The sequence below is a fragment of the Elaeis guineensis genome, chromosome 2 (genome assembly GCF_000442705.2).
Source record: "Elaeis guineensis isolate ETL-2024a chromosome 2, EG11, whole genome shotgun sequence".
NCBI lineage: Eukaryota > Viridiplantae > Streptophyta > Magnoliopsida > Arecales > Arecaceae > Elaeis > Elaeis guineensis.
Genome location: NC_025994.2, coordinates 81316880 through 81335865, shown reverse-complemented (window position 1 = coordinate 81335865; position 18986 = coordinate 81316880). Strand labels below are relative to the sequence as shown.

Here is an 18986-nt window from a genome sequence, read left to right as displayed (position 1 = left end):
ATTTAATAATAAAAAATTTAGAAACAATGAATCATATTTGATAAAATATAATTATTTTACTCAGCCATCGACACTTATTTTTATATTGTACAGCATTCCTACATATATATTATTGTATAGGAAACACATTTTACACTGTGTAATACGTTTGGGCTTTATTATGTTGATCCTGACCGAGTTGGATCATTCTGTAGCTTGTTTTGATGTTAGTTCTATTTTACACACCGGGTTTATATCTGATGTGGTTGATGTAAATCTAGTGTCAGTTGATGTAAATCCAGTGTCATTTGTCAAGTAATTTTAGAGGGAGAAACATTACATCCCAGTCGTTGTAGTATAGTGGTGAGTATTCCCGCCTGTCACGCGGGCGACCCGGGTTCGATCCCCGGCAACGGCGATTTTGTTGGATCTTATAAAATTTTAATAAGTTGCCACCGCTCTCTTTTTGGCGGGCGAATGGAAATAAAAATATAAAACGAATCCCGTTGTTGGGAAAGGTTCTTCGCCATCCTCACCTCCGAAAAGATCCAGTAATAAGTTGCTACCGCTCTCTTCTTTTTTCTCTCTTTTTGGCGGGCGAATGGAAATAAAAATATAAAACGAATCCCGTTCTTGGGAAAGGTTCTTCGTCATCCTCACCTCCGGAAAAATCCATTCACTGGAGCGACCATTTTTCGTGTTTCCCTCCCTTGATCTTTTAGTGCCCTATTTTTCCTCTTTTTCTTCTTCGTCGATGGAGAATCCTTGCGGCGATAGGCCTGACGACCTCGAGATCAACTCCATTGGATCCCTATACCGCGGTCCCTGGGACAAGAAGTACTGGAGCTGCTCTAGGGTTTGAACTTTCTCCCCCCTCTCCCCATCTTCTCTCTCTCTCTCTCTTTTTGTTTCTTATCGTTCTTATGCGATTGCTGGGGTTTCTTCTGTACTCGACTTGTGATGGTCTGTCATTTCGATTCATAAACCCTAGGCATTGTCAAGATGTCGAGGTTTTGGTTCGTGATTGCTTTTGAAGGTCATGTAACTAAGTATGAGACGTTTCGGATGACTGATTGAGGGGGAGTTCTTGGTTTTTAAGATGGGAAAGGTTTGATGTGGAAATATGCATCGGGAGATGGGAGCACCGATTTTAGTAGGAGATTGAGCGAAAATAGTTTCATTTATTTTATATGGCCTGAAGGTGAGAGGATCTTTAGATTCAGGTTATAGGATCGGAAAAGATGGGGGACTTGATCATATCCCTGTAAACGTAATGGCTTGTTCTTTGTTGGTGCTATCCAGGAAAGATCTTTTTCTTTTTTTCTTTTTTTAATCATTTGAGAAGCTACCTGCTGCTAAGCTGCACATATCTGATTGTTTTCCTTCTTCTTTCTTTTTAAGGAGAATAGTATTAAGTAGTAGGAGTAGGTTCTTCTGCAAATTGTATTGCTGGTTCGTCTTTATTTATTCATTTATCTAGATGCTTGACTATTGATCGCTGTGGTCTTCTGATAATATTTATTTGTGTCTTCATATTATGGTGTTTAACAAAGTATTAGTATCAGATCACTAAGGCCACTGTCTTTGTTCAGGTAACAGTGTTAAGCAATTTTGAGGATTCTATTCACAGTATAAGAAGCACGAATATGAGATCTATTTGGTGAATGCATACATAGGTAGATGGCATGAGTAAAGGATTAGGTGATACCGGATGGATTGCTGTAGTATGGTCACTTACAACTTCTGACAGGCGAGGCACCAATAAGGTTTGGGGCTCGAAATGTCTTGAAATGGTGAGTCAAAGCATAAAGTGATGTTAGTACCCGTGCGTTGATGGAGAGCATGGATGGCTACTGGTCTTAGATTTAGCTGGACTTGATTGTATCTGACCAGTCCCAAATCCAACTGTATCAGTGATCCTTGTGCAGTTTATACAAATGTATATCTTCGAGCTAAAGTCCTAAAAGAATGATTCATGATGAATTATATGTGCATTCTTTTTGGATCAATAATTTATTCATCCTATCTTCTGTGGGTCATGTGATGGTTGTTAGTTAAACCTGACTCATTTAATGAGTTGAAACTGCACTGCTTTTCTTTGAGTTGTTTAATCAATTATTTAATCAACCGAATTAGACTTCCTAACTGATTGCTGGCTGCTTCCAGTTGTTTATACAGTTTGGCATTGTGGTATTATGCTAGTTGTGATTATCTTTTCTTTTTGTAGGGCAAAGACCGCTACCCTTATCCAGTTGGTTATCATGCTGTTCGAACTCATGGCGGGAACATATACAAGATGGAAATTCATGAAGGTCCCACAGGGCCTCTCTTTGTGGTGTGTTTTCTGGAGTTTTCATTAGTTTTCAAACAATATAGATATCCTCTGCACCCTGTGCCCCACCCTCTTCTGTCCAAAAAAAAAAAAAAAAACTGCTTTTTAAATAGATTCTATTTAAAATATCTGACAGTTGTCAGGCATGGATGTACATTCAATTGACATAATTACAAACCACTTATAAGTTTTAGTATATTCTGCAATCTGCAGGTTTCCACTGATGGAGATTCTTCTACTGGGCAGACTCCTGATATTGCATGGGAGCACTTTCAGAAAAAATGTAGTCCCAGAGTGAAAAATTGGCATGGGAAGAGGTTTTCTTCGAAGATAGATGGGGTTGAGGCAAGTATCTATACAATTATATTTATATTTAAGATGAGTAGAGAGCTTGTGGCCTTAAAAACAAGCCATCATGCATACTTTCCTGTTCATAATTTGTTTAATTCTACCCAACCAAACCATGCACTACCATGGATTGTGTCATATGACTATCTGTGTGATGAATTTATAGTTTAGTTGTTGTTTTAGGTTTCTGAAAATGAGGTTATGCTGAATTATTCATTTCCATCTTCAGGAATTTATCTTTGGTGGTGTGTTTGTTCTTATCAGTCAACCAAGCAGTTCCTGAAAATCCCATGCATAAGGAACTTGTGAGTTCTAACATGATCGCTTGAGTCCTATCCCATGTTAGTGTTCTTAATAATTGTTGATAATACAGGAGAAAGTTTACCATTATGAGGACTGTTTTGCCCAGGTTCAGAAAGTATGGATGGAATTGGACAACTGTTTATGACATCTTTACAAGTGAAGGAAATGCTTGTGTTATGATTCTCTCCTAATCTAAAAAATGTAAAATAATGGTAATTTGTACTTGCTGTGGCTCAGGTTATGACGTTTAAGGCTTATTTCATTCTTGACCAGTGGACATAATCACATGTCATGACAGTAGACTATTTTATGCACACACACCTTGAACTACTCATAACTTAGTTTGCTTGAATAGTTAGGTAGTCTGGAAGAAAGAAGGTCTGCCAAATGCTGATCATGCTCTATATTTTTTATGCAAATATGAAATATCTCAGTTAGTCATATGTGCTTTATTAGCGAAAAAGCCTTTTATGATGCTTCTTTCAAAATTTATAGCCTACGTGAGCCTCTTGTTGTAAATATGATTTGTTATGCAGATTCATGAGGAATTTTGGTTACGAGCTTAGCTTTATGGGTTTCTTTTATTCCTTAGTGTCCTTCGTCTTCCTACAGGGTTATCCCTATGTTAATATATTCATCAATATACTTCTGTTGTTTTTAGCTTTTCATATTTACATTGCTTCACATACACTTTATGTTGCAACCAAATAGGTGAATTACAGTATAACAATTATTTTAGTCAGTTTACAACTTATGTTTAGTTGCCATATGCCATGCAGCAGCATATGGAGGAAACTACAATTCATACTGTGGACACTGGCTTGCTTATTGTAGCTTTTTTGCCTTTTTGATGATATGCAGCTTTTTGGATTTAGAAATCCATTTGTACAGCGACTCCTTCGTGAGGTTGTTGCAAATGTCAATGGAGCGGCAGAACGGAACTTGTTATCCCCAATTTCTAACAACAGAGCTTCAAAGTTTGACCATGCAATTCAAATTCAAGATGGTCATACATATCCTGATTTACTTTTATACTTGGAAAAGCAGCGGAGCACAAGAAAAAGAAGTACAAAGTGCAAAAATCCGACTAAAAGCCTTCAAAAGGAAGCAAGAGCTAAAAGAATCTGCTGTGATACAGGGGGTGGTCCTTCTAAACAACTATGTGGTTTTTGTTCTCATGCCACAATTTATGGCACAAAATATTGTCAGGAAGAACATTTCTCATTGTGTAAGTCTAAATGTCCCACAATTCAGGATACGCCAAATCATTTTACTTACACCCAAAAAGGTAGTGCTCTGAATGATGAAACGCTTGAGCCAGCTGATACTGAGGGTGAAGGCAATGGTAGAAATATTGGATTTGCTACTTCAGTGAACAACTGTTCAAAAAATGAAGATCCAGGAAATTCATTACTACGAGAGCCTCCTGTAGTTGAGGGAGACTGTATTCCCTTTCTGGGTGAAGGTGAGCAACTGGCCGAAGTGGGGAACTCTGATTGCATTGTTGAAAAGCATGTTATTTCATGCGAGGAAAACAAGCTAGAAGATTGTAAAGATTCCAGATTCACATGTGGAGACAATCCACCTTGTAATGCAGAAAATATGGTGGTATCTACTTTCAAGTTGTATTAGTATTGCTCAAATCTTACTAACATGATATCATCATTATTTGTGCATAGTTGCTCTTAAACCAGTTAGTTTTAAGCTGCCAAGAAAGCATTATGATCTTTTTATGGAGTTTATGAAATTAGACTAAGCTTTTTTGAGAAAACACTAATCAAGCTGAGACGTAAAGAATAATAAATTGACATGTATATCATGATTGATATTGCTGATCAGGATATGGTTTGCTGGCCCTCCTCTTATCCCTTCCAACCTCCATCTGTTGGAAGTGAATTCTTATGGATGTGCTGATTTTACTTACACATAACATGAATATTGGATTTATGGTACCAGGATTCTCCAATCTACATAGTGTCTTTTATCTCATTTATTTTTTTTTAGATTTATATATATTGGAGTAATTCATTGCTGTTGATATTCTTATCCTGTGATTCAGGACTTTACCTCACTTATTTTCTTCTAATGAGACATTTACATAAACTTGTATCTCCTTTCATCTTCTAGTGTGCATTTTTATTATTGGGAGGATGCTGAAGCTTGTTTAATTGATTATTTTCTAGCACCTCATGCTGATGACCAATTGATAGAGTTAGGTGGTTACAACATGGATCCCTGACATGCAATGTCATACCCTATAAGCAAGCCTAATTCCTAAACATGCATGCAACATTCATATATAACGTGTGGAAAAAATGCATATATGTGTGCAGACTAATACACATCAACATGCTGAAAATTCAAGTCTAACCAAAATGCTAGTCAGGTTATTATTTGATTAGCACATGTAAACTTGAAATAGTAACACCCCCTCTTTTTCCCCTTCTTTTCTTTTCTTTCTTTCTTTCTTTCTCTTTTTGAATTGGTGGATCAAAGTCCTGTTGTACATTTAATTATCAATTAAAGCTTCATCAACTTCATGTTGCTAAATTGCTGTGGAATATATCAACCTTTTATCTTCTATACCCTGTCTTTCCTGTCTACATTAGAACAATAAAGTGGTTATGATTCGTTTGTGCTCGTTTTATCATTTCCTTTTTGTTTTCTAACATCTTTTGCTTTGAGACAGCACATACATGTTTCAGTTAAAAGCTGGAAGATGATAACCACTAGGAGAAAAACTGATTCAATTAGCCTTATGTCACTGATATCTTTGTTTGCATGTATTTGCTGCTTGATTCTATTGTCTTAGCTGTCCTTCAATTAGCTATAATCTTTTCATTTTTTAAGTATACCTATTAATATCGCTTTGATCTGGTCTTGTAAGTTAGAGCACTGGTTACTTGTGGAGGCTAGAAGCATCATCATCATCCAGTGTACGCACAACAATGTCCCTTATCATTCTTTAACCTTGATAATTGAAAATTCTTACAGCTTGATAGGTCAGTAGATGCCCAATTGGAACAAAGGGACTCAAAAGATAGGTCAGTAGACGTCCAATTGGAACAAAGGTATTCAGAAGATGATGATGGAGAAATTCCAGTTCTAGAAATGTCTGCAAATGTTTGTGTTCCTGATACATGTGATGCTGCAAAAGGTAAATTTTCTTCATATGTACTGGGTGCTGTCCATTCTCTGTTGCATCACTTGGTATATTCCAGCATTAGTTATTCATATATTACAGTGAGGTTGCTCCATTGTGACTAGGAGGTCATGGGTTTGAAACATGGAAACAGTCTCTTCACATGTGGGGTAAGGCTGTGTCCATTTTTCCCTCCCTAGCCCTAGAAATGGGAGGAGCATCATGCACTAGGCTACCCCAGCATTAATTATTTGCAATTTCTGCCCTTTATAAAGTGCTGAAAAAAATGGTGATCCCGCTGGTTTTACTTCAGAGTGTTGCAAGGGAAGTCCCTGCAGCATGAAGAGTGAGCCTGCTGGAACCAAGCTACTGTTGGGAACCTCCACATCTTATAACTTGGAGGTAATATCCAGAAGTATGCCATACATAAGCAAGCATAGCTCTTCAAAATGTGTGCATCCCATGCAAGAAGAGGTATTGCACCATGTAAAAAGTTCGCCGGATGATGCTCTTTCAAAAGGAATGGTGAAGGATTCACTTCCAGAGGTTGGCTCATCTTCTGGTTCTTCAGGTCCAGGTTCAGAAAAAAATGATTTAGATTTAGTAGGGCAAGAATTGGCAAGATCCATGATGGCATTTTTGCTTCCACAAGCTGTTCCCCTACTAAAGAAGACTTATGTGAGAACAAGGTCAAGACATCGGAATCAGGAAGTCAAGATTGATCCTTCTACCATTTTGTCCAGGGCAAATTCTGCAGAACAAAAGCTAGAAGGTGATTGCCTGACTGCTAACGAATGTCAAGGTAATGAGCCATCCTGGTAAAGTAAAATGTCTTCGCACACATATATGGTTTACTCTGTTCAGTATATGCAGACAATTCTCTTGCTGGTTGTGTGTTTTTGATCTTGATATAAATACGATGTTACTTTGTGAATATTTGGTCCATGTATCTGCAGGCAATGTTGGAGCTGGAATGCTTCTCCAGGAATCAGAGGAGGATATTCCTGAAAGAAGGAATGATCTTCACACATCACTAAATGTCAATTTCCAAGACAAAATGACCAAAGTGGAACATCTTGTTACTGCTTGCATGATCGATGAACGATTAACTAATTGTGGAAGTTCGAAAGATATCAAATCTATTATTCCAGATAGCTTTGAGGATGATCAATATGGGTATGATACTAGTAGTAAGAGACCTTCCCCTAGTGGGTTTGATGAAGCAGATGATGTACCTTCTGATGAAACTAAACAAAATATTGATGCTTCAGAGTCATTTTTCAATGAAGTGGGAGGGGTTAGAGAGCCTTCTGATTGTCTTATTGGAAATAGTGAATGTGATGGAGGACCTATGCTGTCAAATGAACTTAAGAAGGGCGAGAATCTATTATCTGATTCTCTTGTGGCCTTTTTGGAAGAAGAAGTTAATGATGAATGCATGAATGGGGGAGAAAGAATATCTAGTCCTGGCCCTTGTTTAAATGTGAACTGTACTGATGACATGATGTCCTTGGATCCTGATTTTGTTAAGCATGATAATTCTCAGCACTTCATTAGTGAATCTATGTATAAATCTGAAAAAGAAATTTTGATTTCTGAATGTATGCCACAACATATTTCTTTTGGAAATGATGAAGCTAACCATTTTAAGCAAGATCCTCCTGCTTCAACTCCTGAGTTTAACAATTTGGGAGAAAAGGGAATCCCTGAGATTTTAGAGTGCTCAGAGAAAGGCCTCAACAATTCAAGTCAGCATGACCTGGTCAACTTTGGAGTATGTTCAACAGTAAAGTCCAGAGATGCTAATATTAGAAAACAAGCAGGCTGGCTGAGTGGACAGGCAGTAATTTCTGGCAAGGGCGATACTTCAATTTGTATGACGGATGCAGAACTTCCAACTAACGAACTCCCACATGACAGTGGCAAGGCAGGAAAGCTTCCACACTCGCCTCATTCTACTAGAAAATGCAATATTCCTCTTTCAGAAAGTATAATTTGCAGAAATTATGATAGCAATTCCCTTGAGGCATGTTTTGCTCCCAACACATCTGGGACAGTAGAAGATGGACAAGCCAGGCCTACCAAGAATAATCCAAATACAAGTATGTTATTTGCTAATGAGATCAAAATCGATGAACATTTACATATTACAAACAAAATGGAGAACACCAACACATCTGTTGCCACCTTACCTACTGCTTGTCCTGTTTTTTCTCAAATTCAAGATGGGGTAAGGAATGCCATTGGATATACGAAATTCTCCAACTTCAGTGATCCTTCACTTTCATGTTCCAGTAAGAATCATGCAGATTCTGTCAGTAAGCTTCATTCATCCAAGGAGTTCTGCATACCACAGGTTCAGAATGTGCTTGAACACAGCAGAAATGATGTGCTGCGAGCTTTTTCTTGTTCAAATAAGAGCCCACCCACCGAATTAACCATTAATGCTGATTGTCAAGTTCTTTTAAATGACCATCTGTGCCAGAGAAATAATTTTGACACAAAGTCAAAAAAAGAGTTCAGAGACTTAATGAAGCTTGTAGGCTGCTATTTACATCCAAACCCTGTCTTGTCTATATTCTTAATCACAAAGGAGGATTTTTTACAGATTTGCGTGTTGTGTGGCATTTTGGAGGACAATGAAAGATATCTTTTCATATATACTGTTCCTATTCAGGAGCAGAGTGAAAGTTGCCCTTCTTTTATTGGTTACACATCACTGGTGTTTCCTCTGTTTAAAGGACCCTCTAATGCAAAAGTAAGTTGTTCCACTGGCATAATGTGGTTTGTTGATGAATTAGTTAGGCCCTTTACAGTTATTGTATGGAACTTTAATTTGTGTTACCTTCTTGTAGATGCCATTTGAAAGATCACAGTTGCAGTTCACTCCTGATGGCCAATTCCTTGTTTTTCTTAATAGTATCAGAGCACCTCACTGCAGGTTGAATAGAATTATAGAATCTCCCTGATACTTTATATATTTATATCGTTTGGCTTCAAAATCATGATAGATGTTGAGGATACTAATTAGTCATGAACAATGACAGGGAACAAAACACCAGTTGTTTGTGCTCGATGTGCAGATTCGGTTGTTCTGAGGAAAATGCTGTGAAAGTTGTACAAGTAAAATTTGGTTATGTTTCCCCAGTGATTAAATTAACAACAGTTGAGAGACTTTCCTGCTTATTAGTATGTGAGCCAAATTACCTTATAACTGTTGAGGAGAGCGGGAGACTGTATGTTTGGATAATGAACTCTACATGGAGGTAAGATTGATTAATAGTGAATGGTTCTGGTTTTCCATTATCTTAAGTCTTGATGCCTAATTGTGTGTGAGTGATGGTTTCTTGAAATTGATGGCTAGGAGAACTTCTGATCTTTCAGAAATTTACTATCTACTTTGGAGTTTATTTTTACGATGATTACATTATCGAACTTAGTGACCTTACCATTTAGTTAGGATCAAATTGAAAAGCTTGGATAATTGAGTTTCTGTATATGATCATTATGTTAGTAATGGAAAGTTCTGCCATTCCAGTCAAATGGAATATCATCATCAAACACTATAGCTTGATATCATTCACATCTTAATTTCCTTACTGCTTGGTGTGGACTGTTGTTGTCTCTAGATGTTTATTTCCTTCCTTAGGTGAACTATTTCCATCTTCTGATTCATTCTTTCTTGGGTTGGGTTGTGCAGGGGATGCCGGTTATGAAATGTCAACAAGATACTAAAGCTAATTATGCTTTCTGATTCTTTCTTCTTGTATCAGGGGTTGGGGGGATGCTTTCTTTTCATTGGGGAGTGTTTGGTTCTTTGTTTGTGGTTGAAAGTGAAGGCTGTAAGTTGTTCAAAGTGTGTTCAACTTCTCCCAGCTGAAATCACTTTGAAACTTCTTTCTTGGAAATTCAAGACATAAATTGGGCATTTCCTTGACCACTTTCATCAAATCAGACAAGCGGAAGTCACTTTTGTGGTTTGACTTCCTTTCACATTTGGTCATCTGTGACAAACCAACATTACCTTAAATGATCCTTTCACAAACCAACAAGAACAGCTCTTAATCATCATCAAACATATATCATGTGTGTTATTGCTTATATGTTTTTATACAAAATGCGCCTTCTCATAAAATTAAAGTGCACAAATCAATTAAGTAGGACGGTTACAACCATTACCATACAAGTTCTTCAACAAGCTTTGTCCCATCTAAATGTTGTGTCAGCTTCATGGATCAGGATGTAAGTTGAAGGAGTTTGATAATGTTTTATGGCCAGTTCTATTGGACATGAACACTCCATAACTATGTGCCAAAATCCTAGCCAAGGAATGACGAGCAAGAGAAGGGCGTGCCATGAAATTTGGAAAGCTAGGTATCAATGTTTGAGACCTACCACCTTCAGTGTCATGTTGGACAGATCATCTGAATAGTTATATTTGTAAGACTGTACATTAGGTGATTTTTATCAACAAGTAGACTCAACTTTCCATTTTTTTACATATTTTTATATGTTTACATGAATAATAACATTGTTTATTTGAAATTTTATCATATAAGTCCATGAATGGTTAACTTCTTGAATTGTCTGCATGATATTATTTTTGGGTTTTACATTTCCTTGGATTTAAGTTTACTAATGGTGTCTATCCAAATTTCAAAGAAGCACTATGCTGTGATATATCAATGTTTAACTTCTTGTGGTCTTTCACTTTCTATAAATGTGCATATGCTGAGACAAATTTGGAGGTCTTAGTTGTTCGTTATTAATCAAAGATTTTTTTTCCTAAATCATAATTAAATTCAACTTATATTTTTCTTTTCTGAGGAAACTTACTAATATTTTTTATTTTTGATTCAACTATTAACTTTTTATTAGTGTTCCATATCCAGTTTTTGGCGTGCATAATCTTGACCCTGTCCTTGTGCAGTGCAGTAACTTATGTCATGATGGTACAGGCAGTTGTCCGTTGATAAAATGACATCCTACTTTGCCTAGTTATACACTATTTGTATAATTTTTTTCTGTACTAAGTGATTTTTCTTATGTTGCTCTGTGATATATGGCCATGACACTGTGTAGTGATTGACTAATGCTTGCAGTGGAAAATTGGAGGAGTTCATGCTTCCTAGTTTTGATCACATAGCCCCTAAGGTATTGGAGCTCAAAAGAATACCAAAGCATGACTTCCTTATTGTTGGTCATAATGGTATAGGTGGCTTTGGCTTATGGTATGTTACATTCCTTTCAACTTCATGTTCAATCTTTAGGTCCTTTCTCTATTTGAACAACTGTCACCTTCTTTAATGTTCTATTAAGTATTTAGTTTGTGATGTTTGAAACTTCAATATATTGCTGTATAAATTTTGTGCTTGAAATCTTATATAGTTCATTTTTCCAACAAAGAAGAACTCTGATTAGAAAAAAAATTAATCTGCTCTCCATTTAAGTAAGTCAACCAGAGAAATCCTTTCTTCTGTGTGAATGACAATGTATAGTTCAGATCTTTCTGATGGTGTAACTGCTTTGTCTTTCTGTTGCAACTGTTTTGCATTTCCATTTCATCAAATCAGTCAATCCATTTGTACAGCACAACTGGCTAGAAATGCCTCTAAAGCAGGCATGTTACATTTTATGTGACAACTATTGCAAAAACTTCTATGTTTTAAATCAGGCCTTAATTTCTGCTCCTCCTAGTACTACTACTAGTGCCTAACACCTCTTATGGGAGTAATGTAATGCATTTCTGTAGTTTTTATATGCGAGTGAGCTTTTTGATCTTAGTCCTTTTATTTTTATGTACAGGCATGGGTTTTTTTACCTCTGAACAACTGACTACAACCTCTCTTGATTCATGTAACAAAAGGATTTGAAAGAGTTAAAGATTGACCATATTCCTCATGATGCATACATATCTTGGTGGTGGATTATTGAGATTTATAATGTTTCCTTCTGGTTCCTGAATCTTAATTTTCTCATTTTCGTCCTTATATTTAAAAAATGTTCAGCTGCTATCTGTGAGAACTCTGTTGTGGCAGTTTTGCCACCTTTCCCTATATGGTTGAATTTCTGACATGTAAGAGTGATGGGCAAGTGAATATGGCTTTGCATATAAAAAAATGTTGTCTGAGAGCAGCATCCTATGACTATGCCACATGGAACAGAAGAAGTAAGAGATAGAAGAGAACACAAAGTAGAGGGGAGAGAAGAGGAGAGGGGGAGAAAGAAGAGCAACTCGGTTATTTGTATTCTCAATAATGCAAACTGACCTCTCAATAATATAGCTATAGGTTTATATTAGGCACAAACCTTAGAGTCCACATAAAATAAAATTCTAGCATCCAAATAAAAGTAAAATTCTCTAATTTCTATATTTGTGCCTAACATTAGTGCACATAAATTCCTCATTAATGGCCAGTCCTCCATCGGTGTGAAACCATTACTGGGAGATGGTCCATCCATATGATAAAAACTAGTAGGGATGAATCTGCCCTGTGTCTGTGTGTGAGGGTAACAGGGACCAAATCACAAAAGGTGTAGGACTAAGGTAATTTTTTTAGAAGATAAAATTTTTGCAATCCCAAAGATTCCAGCTAGGATGAGGTATTTGGCCTATTTTCAATTTCTCATTATGAAATTCAATTTTATAAGGAAATTGAAGGTATTTGGGCTACTGTTAAGATTTGTGAAGTTTTCTTTAAGTAGTTATAATAGGACTGATAACGAGTTCAGTGTTGATGTATATTCCCAGCTCGAGTGTGTACATATGTTGAATGCATACATGGACATTCCAGGAGTGCTTACACCCAGTGGCATAATGACCAATGCCCCTTTCTCCTCTATTCGCATAGAGTATAAAGATCCAAAAGCTAATCCCGCTCTATTAAAGCCTAGGGAAGACTTAAGCAGATTGCAAGGGATTGAGTATCTGGCATGGTGTGTTCTGATCTCTTCCAGCACATGTACCGACCATGCTCAAACAGAAAAAGGATTTGACAATTCTTTAAGTTATGAAAAAAAAAAGAACAAAGTAGGTTCTCCACCAACCTATGCCATGTGCCGATACTGGGCCAACATATGGTACATGCCAGGTGGCACCACCAGCGCTTGAAATCATAACACTCACTCTGCTTGTATCTAATTGCATGTTGATCTTGTTGAGTTGCATTCAAAAAGCAAAATTTGTAAGCCTAACATATAAGAAAGAATTTTTAAGCCTTCGGCTACGTAGCACTAACTAAAATTTTAGTAGAAAGTTGTAAGAATTTCCGTCTAATGATTACTTAAGTATTGCCAGTAAGTTGCAGCATTGTTTAACTGAGTGAAATGGAGGCATTACTAGTAGAATTATGCAAGGTGAAATGGGTGCAAATGTTATGAGTGTTGTCTGATTGGCACATGAGAGATATTGTTAATGTGGTTCTGTGGTGAATCATGTTGGACATATTCATGAAGAGTCTGACAGAGATCTGATACTTGCATCATTGGAGGATTAAGTGATGGAGAGTTAAGTGAAACTGTATATCTCTACTGGAGGCAAGCAATTGTGTGAAATGGAGGAGAAATTCTTGGAGAGGTTTCAAACAGAAAATTAATTTGGCTTGATATGGAACCCTTGCCCTGTGCAAAAGGTGAATAACAACTCATAAAGCTAACCTGTACTAGATTATAGAATGATTTTTAACTATATTTGCTTATGCATTCTTGTGATTCTATATCAGATTACCCTATACATTTAGCTTCTCTGCTTTCGAATGAATATTTGCCCGAGGTTAGGGTTATGTATAAATACTTGAATCCTTGTATGTACATGCTTAGAAAATAGTCACCTTATTTTTATGTTGATATTCTCTCTTTCCAATTTTGTTATCATTTTTACCTATTTCTTCTGCCTAAGAATGCTTCTTTTTGGGTATACTTTCTAGACATGTTCCCAACTTGCTTGGTACATGCACTGCTGAATGTCCAGTTTTGTTCAGGGATATCTCAAGGCGGGTTCTGCTTGCTAAGTTTTCAGCTCCTGGCCACATGATCTCCCAGATTCTTCCAGTTGGTTTATTCAGTTTCCCGAATAAGGGCGGTCTTACAACCAGTTTGGACTTAAAGGAGCACATGAAAGAGAATGCAAATAGCTGGGTCACTGATGCTGTGGAAGACCCGTTTCTCTTGACATCAGGGGAAAATGTAGCTGTTTGGGTTCTAATTTCTTCTGTTTCAGACTTGGAGGCTCGACATCACCATTTGGTGAAGGAACCGTGCACCAGTTCGGCTGGATGGTGGAGGCTAGCTCTTCTGGCAAGCAATATGGTAGTTGTGGGAAGTGTGTTGGATCCCAGGTACTACCAATGTGCCCATATGAACTTAATATTGGTAGGACACTGGATGCAGTTATGAAGGAAAAAAAAGCATGACTTCATTATCTACCGGCTGTCAATTTCTTTTTAATCCTTCTGGTTTCATGGAACTGTAAGATGCCTTTTTTTTATAATTTCTCTTAGAACTAAGACAGGTGGAAGCTCTGTTGAATATCTGAGAAAGTTGAACCCAGGTCTCTTGTTTTAGGATGAGAGACTTCACTAACTCAGCCAGTTGAAACCCCTCATATTAAGCTGGTTTTTGTTGTTGTCAAGAGTTTGCATGCTCATTTGCAGAGCCCTAGCTGATAGAAATTACTTGGTTATAGATTAGAGGATTACATAGAAAGCTGTGCAGTAAGCACCTACCTTGCTAAGACATGTACAAACATAAAAAAAGCATTACAATTTGAGAACTAAAAAGCATTATAACATGAGAAACTAAAAAAGTATATACTTCAAAATCCTAGGATATACTCGCAAATCTTTTAGGATTAGGGTTGAGATTTTCACAAGTTCTTAGGATATACTTGCAAATCTCAACTGGTTTTGAACAAGATGCTCATGCCTTAATTTTTTTGATCTTCTATTTGTAGGTTGCTTTTCAGATTTTGGAAATTGCCGGAGTTTGAGTTGAACTTGTTTCAGTTGGTTCATATACTGATTACATGCACATTCATTAGAATATTCTCATTAGAAGATTCTCAATATCCATATAGAACTTGGCATATTCAGTAATAGTCTCTTGTATTGTTTGCAGGGCTTCTGCACTAGATGCCTCAGCTGATTATGGGATTATTGGGACATCTGAAGGTCTATTGTACAAGTGGGAACTATCTACTGGGAAAAAAGTGGCCACCATGCACTCTTTCAAATGTAAGTCGGAGTTTATCATTAGTGCAGTTAAGTAGTCCACAAAAAACGTGCACTCGATAATGCAATTGGATTGGATTTCTCATGTTTCCTAATGAGCTAGCCTAGCATGAATTAGACATGTTGAGAACTTTTTTTATTGAAGATTTTCTGTTTGACTGTGGAACAAATAGTCGGTTTGGTAGTTGAGATCTTGAGTTTCTATGCATATATATTTGCAAAGTTGAGTATCAAAGGTTTTGCTTACAGCCATTTGTGCTAAAAATTCTCTCTAACTACCATGCTTCTCAAATTTTTTGAATGTTATAGATGGTTGATGGTGGATGTCTCCAGAAATGGAAGATGATGCCAAACCTTTTTTTTTTTTTAAATGTCTCATTTTCTTTCTGTTCTTATGATGCAAATGCTTGAAGACAAGGAATACTTTTTTTTCCCCCAATAATACTTAGTTGTAGAAATTGTATATCCCATCTGATTATTACTATTGCTACCAATGTGTTACTTTGCTATTGTTGGTATATCTTCACTTTTTATTAGCAATGTTGCTAATTGCTAAATAAAGGAAAAGTCCCAGCATAACACTGTCTTGCAATGCTTTAATGGTGAATTCGTTACTGGAACACTACTAATAATGTTGTCAGCAGTTAGCCACCAGCTGCACAAGAACATACAATCTTGGATAAAGGAATCATTAAGGTTCACATTTACATGTATATCTTATCTAATGATTCTCTTCTGTATCAGGTGGAAGTGTGTCCTGCATCGCAGTTGATGCACAATCAGGTGTGGTGGCAGTGGCTGGTGATAAACGCCAGTTGCTGGTTTATACCCAACAGCGAGGGGAACTGCAAAGCTGATGTGCTTCAATATATTCAAGTGATTGGACAAGGCATGTCAAGGGGCTGCCACCAGCAACCGTTAGTTGCTTGTGTGATTTTGCATGGCAGCAGCTGTGCTGAAGTTTTGTTTCTTTTTGAGGATAGTCAGGGAGAATTACGACTCATCTGCTAGTATGTGTTCATACCATCTCATTGCGGATCCAATGGTGCAATAGGAGGGACACAACGTTTGGTGACCTTGCAAAGCAGAGTATCCAGTCAGATGCTATAGGATTGCTGGTCTTTTATGGCTGTCGTTGGGAGCAGAGCTACCTTGGTCTATGTTTTTGCTTGCAGTTGTATAGAACTCAGGTTTATACATTTCTGTTGTGCAGCACCAGTCTCACAAAGTAGAGTATGAAAAATGTAAACGAGACAGTTTTCTACATATCACGAATAATCATTGATCATAAATGCTGCTGATGACTATGTCAATGACATATTCATTTTTGGACACGACAGATAAAAAAGATGCATGGACTATGCTTGTGGCTCTAGCTAGCTCACTTTGATTCCATTGTTTCGCCTATACTGAGGTCTTCATTAGCTTGGAACAAAGAGTTGTGGGTATGGTATAGTTGGTTGGTAACTCAGTTGTGATGGTTAATTTTGTCAGTTATTGTGGTTTTGGATGCAAGTAATGTATACTCACTTGTGTGCGCCTGGGGCCTCTTGGTAGGGCTGAAAGTGGCTCCGGATTGGCTCGAGGCTTGTTGGGTCAGGCTGGTTTTCAGTCGGGCCATGTGCTCGGTCTGGGATTGTTCGGATGGGGTATGGATCTAAAATAATATCTGAGCGAATTTTAGGATGGCCTTGGCATTGCCCAGGCTTGACTCTAAGCTTGATCTTGGACCATGCCCAAACATTGGTCCACGCGTCAACCTGAGCCTATGTCCATTGCCGAGGAGGGTCTGGATGAAGTCCTTGACCTTGCTCTTGTTGTTGAACCTTGTTGGAGCAAGGGTTGGTGGTGGGGGTAGATGGGAAGAGTCAAAGGGGACTTGGTAGGAGTATATTGAGCTCCCTTAGGTGGTGGGTGTGGGGTTCCATCTGAGGGGTGCTGACCTGGAGGGCAGCGAACATGGAGGCTCGGCTACACTACTAGCAGTTGAAGTCCTGGATGAGTTGGAGCCTAGTGGGTGACGAGGCATTTGATGCTGCGGATTATGCGGCTTTGGAAGACCGCCACTCTGCCTATTCTGATGCTAGCCTGAGCTTCTTCTACATCTTCCCCGCTTTTGGCCTTAAGGTGCAATCGAGCTGAGTAGTCAGAGATTTGACTATTCGATTCAAAAATATTTGAATTCAAAATTTGACTTAAAATTGATCAAATTTTAATATCCAAATTCGAGCTGGACTCAATCATAAAAAAAAAAAATAAAAATAATACTCAAGATCAATTTAATTCAAATCGAATATCAATCGAACTCGAGTTCAAATTTGAATTTGAACCTCGATCATAATTTAAAAAGATATTAAAACAAAAATTATATGATTTTATATTTTAAAATATTAAATTAATAATATATTATAAATAAAATATAATATTATTAAAAATATATATACTCGACGTGTAAATTTTCAAGTTGAGTATTTTATTATTTAAATATATTTCAAAAAATTATTCAAGTAACTCAAGTTTAACTTGAGCTCGGCCATAGTCATATCGAGCTTGTGAGCTGCTTGGTTCATTTGCAGTTTTACCAGCTGGCCCTGCAGCCTCCAAAAGAAGGCCCCGAGGCATACTCGTATTTCAAGGTCATCACCCTCCTCTCCTGCCTGAGTTTCAGCACCTCATCGAGCCTGCTGGCCAGCAGAGGGGCCAAGATCAGGTCAATTTCGTTTAGCGCCTCACCATACTCTCCAAAGGCACTGTCCTCAACGTTGAGGAGAATCTCTGCAGTGAAAATGACTTCCACAAGCTCCAGGAGGATGTTGAACAAGTACATAGATTATAGGAAGCTCGCCCGCCGAGATCAACTCCTATTACAAGAACAAAGACAAGATGGTGACATTTTGGCGGCCCACGGCATCCTCGAGGGTCTAGGACCTTCTTACACGAGCTCGGCAAGCTCAAAGTAGTGGGAGTCCAGGAGGGAAATGAGGACGGGTTGGCTCGTCGGCTTTGGCACCGACGGGCTAATTCCGGTCCCCAACGGATTTCGGGCCAAACTAAGCCCCCAGAAAAGGATTTTAGGCCAGGCTCCGCAGGGACACGGCCCAACCCGGCCCGATGCACCACATTTTGATCTGCACAAAATTATTTATACAAACAAAAAAGTTGGCAGTAACCATGTGATCACAACCATTCTTGACACACATTGTCATATAACATGCTATAAACTTCCCCTTTTTTTTTTTTTCTGTGGAAAAGTATTTGATCGAAAACACAAGATTGTTCATCAGAACCTAAAACGAAGGCACCCGGCAGGAGGCCAGCACTAGCAGCTCCCATAAACATTCGACTGCCAGCGAATCACCAGCACAAGGGAAGTCATTCCCCACAACCCTCAAAACAAAGAGGGAAGGACTGCCCCCTGGAGCCAACATGCCTCGCTGATCTTCTCCCCTTCCCTACACATCATCTAATTTAAACATTAACCATTTGAAAGCTGGTATTGATCAAAGCTACAATGGCAGACCCAGCTGCAGTCCCATTCCTACCTCAACAGAAAGCGATGCAAAGTTTATGACAAGCAAAACAAAATGACCTATCACGTACCAATGTTAGGAAATCATTTCAGAAACCACCCTGCCATGCTGATGAAAACCCCACA

At 37.9% G+C, this 18986-nt stretch overlaps 1 protein-coding gene and 1 non-coding gene across 3 annotated transcripts; both read left to right on the top strand.

Moving 5' to 3' along the window:
- The first annotated feature begins 325 nt into the window (after positions 1 to 325).
- Positions 326 to 397, top strand: TRNAD-GUC (transfer RNA aspartic acid (anticodon GUC)). The gene has a single exon. It is a non-coding gene; the product is annotated as a tRNA-Asp (tRNA).
- Positions 398 to 515: 118 nt separating this feature from the next.
- LOC105057587 (uncharacterized) lies at positions 516 to 16726 on the top strand. 2 transcript variants are annotated; one of them, XM_010940238.4, is made up of 13 exons: positions 516 to 835; positions 2207 to 2314; positions 2525 to 2656; positions 3824 to 4570; positions 5957 to 6119; positions 6418 to 6906; positions 7061 to 8862; positions 8960 to 9045; positions 9152 to 9370; positions 11207 to 11335; positions 14084 to 14440; positions 15219 to 15334; positions 16076 to 16726. In XM_010940238.4, the coding sequence occupies exons 1-13, from the start codon at positions 734 to 736 to the stop codon at positions 16186 to 16188; spliced, it is 4563 nt and encodes a 1520-aa protein (XP_010938540.1). In that variant the 5' UTR covers positions 516 to 733; the 3' UTR covers positions 16189 to 16726. The 2 variants fall into 2 exon arrangements, with proteins under 2 accessions (XP_010938540.1, XP_073108053.1); XM_073251952.1 differs by lacking the exons at positions 516 to 835; positions 2207 to 2314; positions 2525 to 2656 and adding an exon at positions 2890 to 2964.
- Positions 16727 to 18986: the final 2260 nt, after the last annotated feature.